Below are 12,932 nucleotides of genomic sequence, written 5' to 3' on the forward strand. Positions count from 1 at the left end.
ACAGCTTTATTGACGGTTGCAAATGATCTTCTTATGGTCGCTGACAGTGGACTCATCTCTGTGCTTGTCCTGCTAAACCTCAGTGCCGCGTTCAGTACTGTTGACCATTGTCAGAGTTTTACCCCTGATACTGCTGAATAAACAGAAACTCTCTCAGGAACGAGGTCACACAGAGCTTAAGTTTTCACTCGCGAGAGGGAAGCAGTTGTCTCCAGCCCACTTCAACTTCCTTCCTTCTGCAGGTTTTTTTTTTATTGTTTACACACATGAATATTCATAAAGCATGTTGCTGTGTTAACTAAGAGAAATTACTATATATGGTTACAAATTGTGTTGTGCAAGAGTGGTTATGTGATGTGAGTGCAGCCCTTACATGTTGTCGGTATCTTGTCCTGCCAGGTGGCTTCCTTCATTGAGTAGAGTCTGTTCTTCTCAAGGCTGCTTGTTCCCTTTTTGGAGGTCGTGCACATACTCATAGCTTTTTAAATGGCACCCTACAACACATACATTAAACCTAACAACCATAATATCCTAATAGAGCGATTATAGCATGCTGTAGGTATTGCAGGTGCTACGCTGCAGTGGGTTGTATCATATCTTTCTAACAGACTCCAATTTGTTCATGTAAATAGAGAGTCCTCTTCACACACTAAGGTTAATTATGGAGTTCCACAGGGTTACATGTTAGGACCAATTTAAACATGAACGATTGGTGATATAGACTCAGTATATCATGTATACAGTTATCCACAGAATAGGCTCCACAGGTGAAAAACTGCATAATCTAGGATTCAGGGAATCTCACACATGGACACACTGCACACAGAAAACTACAGACAGCTGTTAGCGTGCTATCTGGCACTGCACTCCTGTCAGCACTTTCGGAGTGCCATTTATCACACATACTGGCCTGATCCCTTTATTCCCTAACATTTGCATCCTGGGTTACTTATCAACACTACAATTACAACCCTCCTCGCTAATGTTATCTCCACATCTTTTGAATGTTTTAGAGAGGGACTCCAGGTTGGAGTGAGCCAAAAAAATAAGTTATCATAGGGACCAGTAACTCACTATGACCCACTGATCAGGTAAGTATGGTCCTATTTGTATATTGCTGCATACTGTAGAAAAAAGGTAAAGCAGAACAAACGTCCCAGCCGTAAACCACCTACACATTTGTTCTGGGCGACCTCTCCCAGCAGGCTGACCCCCTACAGGTATAACATTTGAGTCATCTCTGAATCATACCTTTCTGTGACATCAGTGAATCTCCCACTTCAACAACATAGTTACAGTTTAAACTGTTTTAGATTTGTGAATAAATGTGCAAATAAATTTTAATCTTAATAATGGGTTCCGAAGCAGTACCTAATGTCTAGTGATTATCCACCCTAACAACAAATGTGGAGAAGACGGCTGAGTTGAGAGAGCACAGAAAAGTGACTCGAACATAAACATAAAGAAACACATACACTGTAAATAGACAGTGAAGCTGCTAACCGCTGTGTGGGGGGTCCTCCTTTACACATTTACAACAAAATTATTTGTTCATCATTTAATTATTTTTTTTTTTTTTTTTTTGTGTCCCGTTTGAATCTTTAGCCATCAGAATTGTTGTCTTAAGGCCAAGAAAGATGCCAAGCGGATTTATTTTACCAAGTGGATCATCATGGCCTTGCCATATTGGTCCATTTGATTGACCTTTATTATAATTATGAATTTATTTTATTTTCAGTTGCTACAAACGGGACAGACATGACTGGGGGATAGTACAGGGAGAAAGAATGAAAGAAAGAGAGGGAGAGAAAGAAAACCAAAGGGGAGAAGAGACGGTGAGAAGGGGGGGAAGAAAGAAAAAAAAAACACCTGGGTCACCTGTATGGAGAAAAAAAACAGAAGAGAAAGCAAACAACAAAGAGCAACATAATAAAAAAAAGGCATCATCACAATAAACTAGCTAGCAGTAGATATCAGTAGATACTAAATAATAAACGATATTGTGCAGCACGCAAGATAGACAGCACACAATGTGAGGCAGCAGTCAAGAAAGCTGTAGTCCGCGTCTGTGAATACCCGTGTGTACACCTGTGTGCATACCTGTGTGGATCAGCATGCTTGCATTCCAAAGGTTTCTCCATGTAACGATCTGCTAAGGAGTGTGGGGGGGCCACAGCCCCGTCCTCCAGGGTATGAAGCAGGTATGGAGGAGATCAAAACTCCAGACATCCAGAGGCCCCCAGAACACAAGAGACCAAGGAAGACCAACAGAGGGGCAGCCGCGCCACTGTCCCAGTAAGAGCTGTGGAGAGTCCCAGATGAGGGCTCACTCAGCAGCCGCGGAGCAGAAGCCAGGGGGAGTTGCAGTGACGCGCCCGTGTGCTCCGCCGGCAGCCAGCTGTGCCTGAGTGACCAAGCCCCAGGCCGAGAGGCCGGGGGCACCCCACCTCCGAAGTGGCCCCAGCGAGCCCCAGGCTCCAGGCCCCGATAAGCGGCCGCCAAGGAGTGAGCCGGTGTGTACCCGGACGCCCACCCCCAGACACAAAGAACCACCAACGCACCGGCACCTGAGGGAGTCCGCCACTGGCAGGGGAAGTGGTGGTGGGTGGAGATAGGCCTCCATACCTTGGAGGGCCTGACATGTCCCCAGAGAGGTGGCGTCTGATACCCAACCTGACATATAGACACAGACATACAGGCACACACAGATACAAACATCCATTCCCACCCTCATGCTCTCATATGCACTCACTCCACACTCAACCAACGTGGAGACAGACATAAAGAGACGCTGTACACACGATCACACTCCCCAAGCGTACTCTACGAACCGGGTCTAGGTACCCTTGCCCCTGGAGGGGGGAACCGCACCCAGACCCAGGTGGTGTTACCCTTTTCCCTGCGGTGGGGAGAGGCAGACCGCCCCGACTCCGCAGCAGCAGGGAGGCCCCACACTCCAGACCGCAGTCGGACGGCCAACTCCTCCTAGCCCCCCCGCTCCAGCAGGCCGCAGAGAAGGGGGGTGAGAGAAGACTCCAAACCTCCCTCCACCCGCTCATTGTAATGTTGATGCATGTGTGTTCTAAGGTGCATTTAAAACCCAGGAGGGCTTGGAGCTACCTGCCAGAGAGCAGCAGGTAAGCGCATAGTCCCTCCTGCTGGCCCTCAATGTCTACGTGTATTCAAAATTGAGAGGTGGGCAACGACGCCAGGGGTGAGGTGTACACCCTGATGGTAATTTGGACTCCGTGTATCGTGCCCACCCCTAAGATCCTATATGTATGTGTAATGAGAGTGTGAGTAATGTGAATGTCTAAGTTGTGGGATAAAATTGAGGCAGAGGCAGCCAGAAGGGGACAGGGGGGGAGGGGGGGGGGGGGGGGTAGCCTCCTCTGCACCCTGGTGACATACCCCTACTCCAAGGCCCTGCATGTGTGGGTGGTTGTGGTGGAGCGGGAAGAGGGAGGCAGCTGGAGATGGGGAGGGAAGGAAGGGAGGGGCAGGTTACCCCTCCCTGGGGCCAGCTCCCCCGCTGACCCCAGTAGGCACTCCCATACTCCGCGACCCGCCAGGGAAAGGGGGCCCAGGCCCATCCAGACCGGGGCCCAGCGCAGCAGCGCCCCCCGGCCCCACAGAGCCCGGGACAGTCCACCCAACCCCACCACAGAGAAAACTGCACCCACCCCACCATCCACTCATCTTCCAGACTACATAAGACAATAAACACCCAGGCTGAGATCTTCCTCCACCTCTCTTGTATCTCCCCCTCCTGTAGAGAGAGCCCCTGAGGAGAGGAAAGCTCCTGCAAGGTGTGACAATCTCCCCCACCAGTTGAAGAGCCCCCCAGGTGGCTCGACGCACTGGCGGCACCCTGCGCCAGGGATGGGCCCCCATGCACCCACCCGCCCACAACCCCGGCAACACACAAACCAGGACCCGAGGCCCCGAGGCCCGGCCAGGGCCCCAGCCCAGAGACGGAGCGCCCCCAGAACCTCACGCCCATCCCGGACCCACCCAGGGGCAGACAGGCTACCAGGTCAGTAACCCACGTCCGTCAGCACAGACCCTCCCCTAGCCCCGCTGCACGCAGCCACGAGGAAACAGTCACCCGAGAGCCAAAAGAGCCCCTAACCGGACATGACCGCTACCCCGGGTTGAGCCCCCCAAGGAAGATGCCTCCGGGGAACCCCCCGACGCCCTAAGCCTGTCCCTACCCCCACACCAATCACAACAGTGAAGGCGGGACCAAACTATGACCCCCCACCCCCACTAGGTGATGGAGCTGATCAAAGGAGCCCAGAGCAATTGATCTGATGTGGTGGCAGAGGCTGTATCAAGACTAATGTAATCTAATAGATAATTTCTATATTGGTTAGAATTAAGATTATTTTTATTTTTCCAGTTCATGAGGACAGTTTTCTTGGCTATGCATAGTGCAGTGAAAACCATATGGGCAATATTCTTTTCTGAAGTGACATTATCTAAGCTGCCCAACAAACACACTAAGGGGGAGGTTGGAATGTTACATTTCAGACACTTTGATAAGTCTTCACATATCTCGCACCAAAACTTCTGCACTGGTGGACAGAACCAGAGAGCGTGAATGTAATTGTCTGGTGTATTGCCTTGACAGTGTGAGCAGTTGTTGGAAGATGTAAAGCCCATCTTGAACATCCGATGACCTGTATAGTGCACTCTATGTAGTATTTTGTATTGTATTAATTGCAGACTGGGATTTTTAATCAATTTAAAGGTTTTTAAGCAAATCTGAGACCAGAAGTTTTGGTCTAAGCTGACTGATAAATCTGCTTCCCACTTTGCAATAGGAAGGGATATTGATTCATCTAATTTAGAAAGTGTTCTGTATATTTTAGATAATAATTTGGGGGATTTAAGAGTAAGGAAATGTGCCGCACTAGGTGGTGTTTGTAATTCAACTTGACTGAGGTTAAATTTCTTTTTTACTATGGATTTAATTTGTTGATATTCTAAAAATCTTTTCTTGTTGATCCCATATTGTGCAACTAGTCTGTCAAATGGAATAAATTCTGTTCCCTCTAATATATGTTCTAAGTATTTAATTCCTTTACAACTCCATTCTGGGAAATTAATCATATTACTGTTTTGTAATATGTCAGGGTTATTCCAGATAGGTGTACGTTTGCATGGGATTAATGAAGACTCCGTTATTTTTAGAAACTCCCACCATGCTGTCAGAGAGAAGCTGATGTTGATACTTTTAAAGCATTCATGTCTTATGTTTGAGCTAATAAATGGTAGGTCTGAAATCTCTAGATCCTTGCATAGTGCCTGTTCAACATCTAGCCAGGGCTCATCTAAGAAGGTATGTTTTGACCATTCTGAGATGAACTCAAGCCTGTTGGCTAAGAAGTATTGGTGAAAATTAGGCAGATCTAATCCTCCTCTATCCTTGGTTCTTTGTAGCGTTTTTAAGCTGATACGCGGGGGTTTATCTTTCCAAAGGAATTTGGAAATATATGAATCCAGAGATCTGAACCAATCTTGTGATGGTTTGTTAGGGATCATCAAAAATAAGTAATTTATTTTTGGCAAGATCATCATTTTTATAGTGGCGACCCTTCCCATGAGTGATATGGGTACAGATTTCCATCTAGTCAGATCGCCTTCTACTTTCTTTAGAAGTGGGATGTGGTTTAATTTAGTTAAGTCTGAAAGCTTAGGAGAAACATTAATACCTAAATATTTAATATTTCCGGATTGCAGTGGGGCAGAGGAAGAATTATGGAAGGAGCAGTTAATGGGGAGAACTGTAGATTTTGGCCAGTTAATTGAATAATCTGAAACTCTTGAAAACCAGTTTATTAGAGTAATTACCTCAGAGAGGTTGGTTTGTGTGTTTTGCAGAAAAAGCAACACATCATCCGCATAGAGACTGATTTTATGTTCTATGTTCTTACATTTTATGCCCTTAATTGTTGTAGCCTGTCTAAATGCTGCTGCTAGAGGTTCGATAAAAATTGCAAAAAGTGAAGGGGAGAGTGGGCATCCCTGTCTGGTGCCCCTCAGGAGACAGAAGCTGGAGGATGTCTGGTCATTTGTTCTGATACGAGCTGTTGGGGAATTGTATAATATTCTTATCCAGTTTATGAAAGAGTTTCCAAAACCAAATTTGTGTAAAGTTGCGAATAAAAATTTCATCATTTAATTCAGCATAAAGGAATTTACGACTGGATCTAGTTTTCTATGTCTGGGTGAGCATTTAATCGGTGGACAACTTGGATGAGACAAAAAGTGGCTGTTATGACTAGTATGGTAAAGAGGCAAAAATAAGCTTCCACTGTCCAGACAAAGAAAATGACCAATGGGGAAACTACCAGTGGATATTTAATCAAAAAAAAGAAAAAACTGTTATCAGTGACTGGCAAATGAAGCCTTTACATATCAGACAGCATGTACCTTGTTACTCTTGTGACGGCCAGTGGGCTGGCCTTGTGTTTTGCTTTTTCTGTTACCTGTTTCTTGCAGGTAGGTGGAGCTGACCCAATTATTGATGCAGCACACCTGAGAGGCCAGTCCCAGTGTGTATAAAGACACCTTGACTGAACCAGCGGGGGCTGGCGTTGGCTCTGGCTCGCTCTGTCTGGCACCCATCATGTTCATTTGGAAGTTTCAGTTATGGCTGTAATGTCCTTTAAATTGTCTTTCAGTTGCTTTACCTTATTTTCATTAAATATGTCTTACAGCCTTTAAAAGCCTGTGTGTTCTCTCCCTCTTGATTGTCATTTCCTATGAGCCGGGTTGTGACACTCTGTATACTTACACGCTGTTAGCTCATGTTTTTTTAAATTGACACAGGAAATGATTAGCAGGGTTTAATGATGACAGAAAAAACATGTTCTAAAGTACAATTAAAAGGACTTAATTAGCTTCATATACATAAAAAGAATTTGTCTACATAATTTTTTCCTGCTGCAGGTAAAGCATTGATTTCTTACAGATGTGTTACAATAGTGAGTGAAAACTCATTATACATAATGCATTGTAGGCAATCAAAATCATCAGCTAATCCTGTAAACAGGAAGTGATGTCACATCTCAATAACTAATAACATTTAGTGCATAATCACCCCCGTTGGAATACAGCTGTTAAAAGCAACCAATCGACACAACAACATCAAATGCCACACGGGTGTGGCATAGTGCATGGTGTTTGGGATGAATAAAGCTCTGTAATGTTGGAGTATCTTGGAGTAATATTTGCTAAAATCTGTAAACTGTAGTTGCCTGCAATGTAGGAAAAAATAACTTTGCTTTCATCAAAGTGAAAAGCTTTCGTAGTAGTGAGGTATCACTTATAGAAGAATCACTTTTAGTTTTTTTGGTGCTTGTCTTAAACATTCATGGGTAAAAATATAATGAAGTAACGTATTTTCACGACCATAAGGCGCACTTAAAAGTCTTAGATTTTCTTCAAAAAGTACGGCGCGCCCTATAGCGCAGTGCGCCCTGTGTGTTGTAAGGAGGACGTAGTAGAGAACACCATGAGAACGCTAAAGGGTGAAGTGTGGGCGGTGATCGTATATACCGGACAATCGCACATACCTGTCTAAAAGAACAGGTATGTGCATTATGCGGAACATCGTTGTTTTAACAACCCTGAAAATGGCAAAGAGACACGCTTACGAAGCACAGTTTAAATTGAAGGCCATCAGCTATGCGGAGGAACATGGAAATCGAGCAGTGGCGAGAGAATTTAAGATTAACGAATCGATGGTTCGCAAATGGAGGAAGCTAGAAAACAAGCTCCGGCAGGTCAAGAAAACGCAGCTGAGTTTCCGCGGACATAAGGCGAGGTGGCCCGAGTTGGAGGAAAGACTCGAGCGGTGGATCATCGAGCAAAGAACGAGCGGGAGAAGCGTTTTGACGGTCACCATTCGGCTAAAAGCAGTTTCACTAGCTGAAGAGATGAACATTGAACATTTCCAAGGAGGTCCGTCTTGGTGCTTTCGTTTTATGAAACGGTGCCATTTTTCCATCCGGACCAGGACTACGGTAGCGCAGCAACTTCCAGCGGATTATAAGGAAAAGCTGGCCATCTTCCGCTCCTACTGCAGCAAACACATCGGCGACAAAAACATCCAGCCCAGCCACATCACTAACATGGACGAGGTGCCGTTCACTTTTGACATCCCGGTGAGTCACACTGTGGAGAAGAAGGGGATGAGGACTTCGATGGGTTTGATTGATGATAAAAATGTGAGTACCAAACTCAGTTTTGCTCCTGCTTTATTTTTAAATACGCACACTTGTATGCTTGTGTGTTGTTGATGATGACGATTACCGGTAATAGAAATGTGAGTAAGGTACCGAACTCAGGTTTGCTCCCGCTTTATTTTTAAATACGCATACGGTACTTGTATGGGCCCTATGATCCAGTGCACCTTATGTGTGTGTTAAATACAGTAATGGCACACATAACTGAGACTGCGCCTTTTAGTACAGTGCGTCTTATGGTCGTGCAAATACGGTATTTAGTTTGACAGCAAGCAAATAAGTTTCCTGCCTGGTACAAAATGAAGAAGCTCCTGTTTTATTCATTTTCATATCAGTGTGAGTTCTTAAAATTCTTGACCATGCATCAGTGCAAATTTTTAGAGTTGATTCTTCTGAAATTGTCATTTGTGCAAAGTCACAAGCTGATAAAATGTTTATTCCATATTAGGTTTTAGCCTTTGCATGTAGTAAGTAGTTTCTTCATAGTAGTTTTTCTGTTGCACAAAAGAAACCACAAGTTTTTTATAAATTTAACAAGATTTTTACATGTTTGTTAAAAGTTCATGCCCTAAATGGAGTGACTGGAGATGTCAAAGGGTCGCGCCATGTATGGTATGACAGGAGATGGCACACATACACACACATGCTGATGTTGCGCACAAATGCTTGCCTTGGATGTATGACTGCTTTCACCGAATAAAAGGAGCTGTAAGGGAAGTCAGTTTCGGAGTTGACTGAGTTCGGGTGAAGGGCTTATAACTCTAAGACCCTGATCGGGCTTCCCTTGCCGGCAAGTAAAAGACAAAAGCGCTGTGGTCTTGCTTTGTTCACAAGGATCGGTCTCTGAGACAGCGAGGTCAGTGAGTTTAGACCTAACATAAATCATATTCTGGAGCTGTATAACTAAGAGTCAGTTCAGCAGAGGATTAACGCACTCTTCACTCGGCCTGATGGTAAGTTAGTTTCTGTTTGTATTAGGATGGTGACATGTTTGGTGTAGCACAGAATAACCTGTGAACTCAAGCCATGCTGCGATACTGCATTATGTTATTACCTGTAAAGACACTGCAGCCAGTAATAGTGAGATAATTCTGTTTTCTCCTAAAGGGAAGATGATGTATTAAAATGACTTTTTTGTTATTCTGTTTTTTCAGGACGTCCTTTGGATGATTGTCCTCACTGTTGGTCTGCTTGGCTCACATTGTGAGGGCACTATATCCTGTAAAAATGAAACTAATGGTGATGTAGACTGGTAAGACAACATCTGAGCTATTCATTCAGGTGTACTGAATTACACATTAGTAACTTTGGTCTTCAAGTGCTTCAAAGCTACGCTATGGTACCTTTTGCACCTGCGTTTCAACATAGTCATAGATGATGTTCAGACACTGCTACACTATTTTACACTGTTATTATCAGTTATTTTATATATTTCCATTTCATAAATAACTTCATTTGGGCAGTAAGACATAACGCATACCTAAAACTATGAAGACAACACACAATACTGTGACACTTGCCTCCTTTCTCCAGCCCTGCACATCTATTTTCATCACTCGTATTATTCTCACTTTATTGATCAAAAGAGGAAACAGGGAAAGAAAACACTTTGCAAAATTTCACAAGCTTCATCTCATTTTAGCATCATGGGGAAGCCAGTGGAAAATACTATTCATAAAAGGCCCTGTTATTCATAGTTAAAGGTTTTCAGTCATATCTCTGCTTACTCTACAGGTGCTTGTGAGACTCGGGTATAACAGAGTTTGTTATTTTCTTCTTCCATGCTCAGTTAAGCTTCTCATCATTTATTGTTATCTTTGAATTTACTGACTTGTCTCTGACATCACCAGGTTTATTTTGTACAAGAAGCCTGGTGGGTTTGATTATGTTTACATTGATTCAACCGACCAGAACCTTAAAAAGAATAACAAGCCTGTCAACAACCAAGCTGGTGTCCTGGCAAATACCCTGAAGCCCTACTTTGAAAAAGTGAGAATAACTCCATGAGTTTCTGTTATTAGTGTGTATGCACTTTGAGGAAAGACATAATTTATGTTATGTTTTTGTGGATTCTTTCCGGATGAGCAGTCGCCAGATTCTGCATTCATTGCATACAATGATCAAATGCCAAGTTGTAACGCACTACAACAATATGGCCACAGCAAAGGTGGGTAGAAATAATTTTTTAATAATAATAATAAAAATAACATAAGAAATACTAATAAAAACACACCTGATTTAAATGTGCTCTCCTTCACGCTCACCTCTGAGCATCAGAACCACAGCTTCTGTTATTCTCAGATCACTCAGCAAATGTTCTCTTCTTAATAATGACATGAGCTCTTTCATGTTCTTGTTCTGCAGGAGTTGTGATGATGGATAAGGATGTAGTCTGGCTTTTACACAGCACACCAAAATTCCCCGAAGGAGATGAAAGCAATAATTTCTATCCTGAAAGTGGGAAAAGGTACGCACAGATATTTATGTGTGTAACACTGCCCTCTGATAAGTCTGCACAAATAGGTAAGGCAGCATGTCCAAGGTAATTCTTCATGTCTAGAGTGTATGTGAAGTTTTAACACAGTAACATGTACGTCCCTCATTTATTTTTTTTCAGCTCAGCATCTTAAAGACATCAATGCTCATATATTTAAAAAACACAATCCTGAAAAACTCCTGAAAAAAGATTCTTCCAACATAAAACGAACGCTGCCCTACCATGAGGACTTGTTGTCATCCGGTGGTTTGAAGTTTACACGCTTTGTTAAACAAATCTCCAAGAAAAGGGATCCTGAAGGTGAGATTTCTGCTTCATTCATTTAAGAAAAAAATCTTAAACACTGTGTCTTTTGTGAAATCATTGTGACTTTCTGTAGTTTCCCCACCAAAGTTCTGAGACTCTTATTTACAAGGTGTGAAACATCAAGCCCAACACAGTCCTTTATTTTAACTTCTCTAATGTTTTGGCCTGTGAAACATGAGCTGGGCGACGAGTAGATCTAACTTTACAGAGTAGTTCTGTTCAAAACTCACTTTATTTAGATTTTAACTCTAAAAATAACTCACATATAAAATTAAATAATGATCCTGGTATGAAAATGTTGTGGAAGCTGTAAAATAAATCCTGTGAACACACATGTTATGCTGTAAGTTTGTATTGCCATGGAGGCCTTTCATTAAGGTGTTAGTGTGACCCAGCCTCAGTGCAGAGTTAGTGCAGGGGAGTGTAGCAGCAGGGATCATATGAGGTCTGATGTTTGTAAAAGAAATCATTAAATAAGAAGAGCTGGAACTTCCCAGAAACTCTCAGAAAGAGAAAGTAGAGTCAGGGTTGTTGTGAGCAACACTTTTCTCTTTTTTTTTTAAAATTCTGGCTTATTGTAACACTGTCTGGTGGTTTCCTGATGTTTGTCTTTACTTTGGCAGGAAATCTTTATGTCACCATTGCTGACACACTACAGACCAATTTATCCATCCAGACCTGGCGCAGCGACCCTGAAGAGAGTGGAAAACGTCCGCTTTTTAAAACTGGGAAAAAAAACGAACTAGTCACCATCATGTCAGTAAAAACTGACGCAGGTGAATGGAGTCATAAATGTGATCATTCCAAATGGTGTGTTTCTGACATTCAAAACTGGATGTGTGTTGGTGACTCAAACAGAGAACCATCCCAGTTCGAAAGGCCTGGTGGTGCACTGTGCATTAATAGCAAACCTGTGGCAGATGCATTTAGGCAAATTAAAAGGATTACTGGCACTGATAGCGTCACTAACAGTAACACTGACTGTAACAATAACAATGTTGCTAGTCCCCGTAAAAGACCAAGATCAGGTTAACTGCAGCAGACAGCCGTCTCGGTCTTGTTTTCTATCTATGTTCACCAGTTTTGAATTTATTGTAAATTTATTTTATCAAAGTGAAGCTGACTTGAATCTGGTGCTGACATCGTCACTCTGGTCAGTGTTATCTAATGTTTCTGTGAATAATATGAAATTAAAAACATTTGATGGATATTTCACAGTGTGGTTCTTTCACCCATGGAAACCATAGAAATAAATGACTTTGCATGAATCTGTCTTGTTTTTACTCTGAGGTCCTGTTTCTGTCTGATGACGTTTAAAAGTATTCAAACTAGCCCCTACAGTCAGACATCTTTATTTTTATGGTTTAGTAGATTTTGATTTGCCAAACCAGGTTTTATATTGAGATTTTTCTTCTGTAACAGGTCTTCTTTATTACAAAACAACAACTTTGGCACTTTTATTATTTATTTGTAAAGAAATTATTTTCACAGTTCACTTATTCATTTTTTTACTACATTATTTGTTGGACTTTATGCAAATTAGTGCATATGTGATATTATAACTCGTTTTATAATAAATAAGAAGCACACAAATTAAAATATTAATGTAAATGATCGCCTGGGGAAATTAAGAGCTCATATCAGTTAAGTTTTCTTGTTTTGTCCCTTTTTTCCACTTCCACTAGGTGTTCTGTAACTTTACAGTTGATATTTGAAAGTAGAGTAACTACTAAGTAGATCTGTCTGTGTTGATGCTGAAAGATTTATAATCTGATTCTGACTGTAACTGTTAAGATGATTATTGTGCACGTGCCATTCAGGCCTTCTAACAGCAAAAGAAAGCATTGATACCGGTGGTACATACTGTCAGTATT

General features: G+C 42.6%; 1 protein-coding gene across 2 annotated transcripts; it reads left to right on the forward strand.

Moving 5' to 3' along the window:
• The first annotated feature begins 9,408 nt into the window (after window positions 1–9,408).
• LOC146649598 (deoxyribonuclease-2-beta-like) lies at window positions 9,409–12,091 on the forward strand. Of its 2 annotated transcripts, XM_085387778.1 has the most exons (6): window positions 9,416–9,507; window positions 10,106–10,244; window positions 10,344–10,422; window positions 10,620–10,778; window positions 10,873–11,052; window positions 11,682–12,091. In XM_085387778.1, the coding sequence occupies exons 1-6, from the start codon at window positions 9,422–9,424 to the stop codon at window positions 12,089–12,091; spliced, it is 1,053 nt and encodes a 350-aa protein (XP_085243904.1). In that variant the 5' UTR covers window positions 9,416–9,421. The 2 variants fall into 2 exon arrangements, 1 of the variants encoding a protein (XP_085243904.1); XR_014908357.1 differs by lacking the exons at window positions 10,344–10,422; window positions 10,620–10,778; window positions 10,873–11,052; window positions 11,682–12,091 and having other exon boundaries at window positions 9,409–9,507; window positions 10,167–10,245.
• The last annotated feature ends 841 nt before the right edge of the window (window positions 12,092–12,932 follow it).

The sequence above is a fragment of the Rhamphochromis longiceps genome, linkage group LG17 (assembly GCF_057381845.1).
Source record: "Rhamphochromis longiceps isolate RC_006_pf linkage group LG17, R_longiceps_female_GT1.1, whole genome shotgun sequence".
NCBI classification, from domain to species: domain Eukaryota; kingdom Metazoa; phylum Chordata; class Actinopteri; order Cichliformes; family Cichlidae; genus Rhamphochromis; species Rhamphochromis longiceps.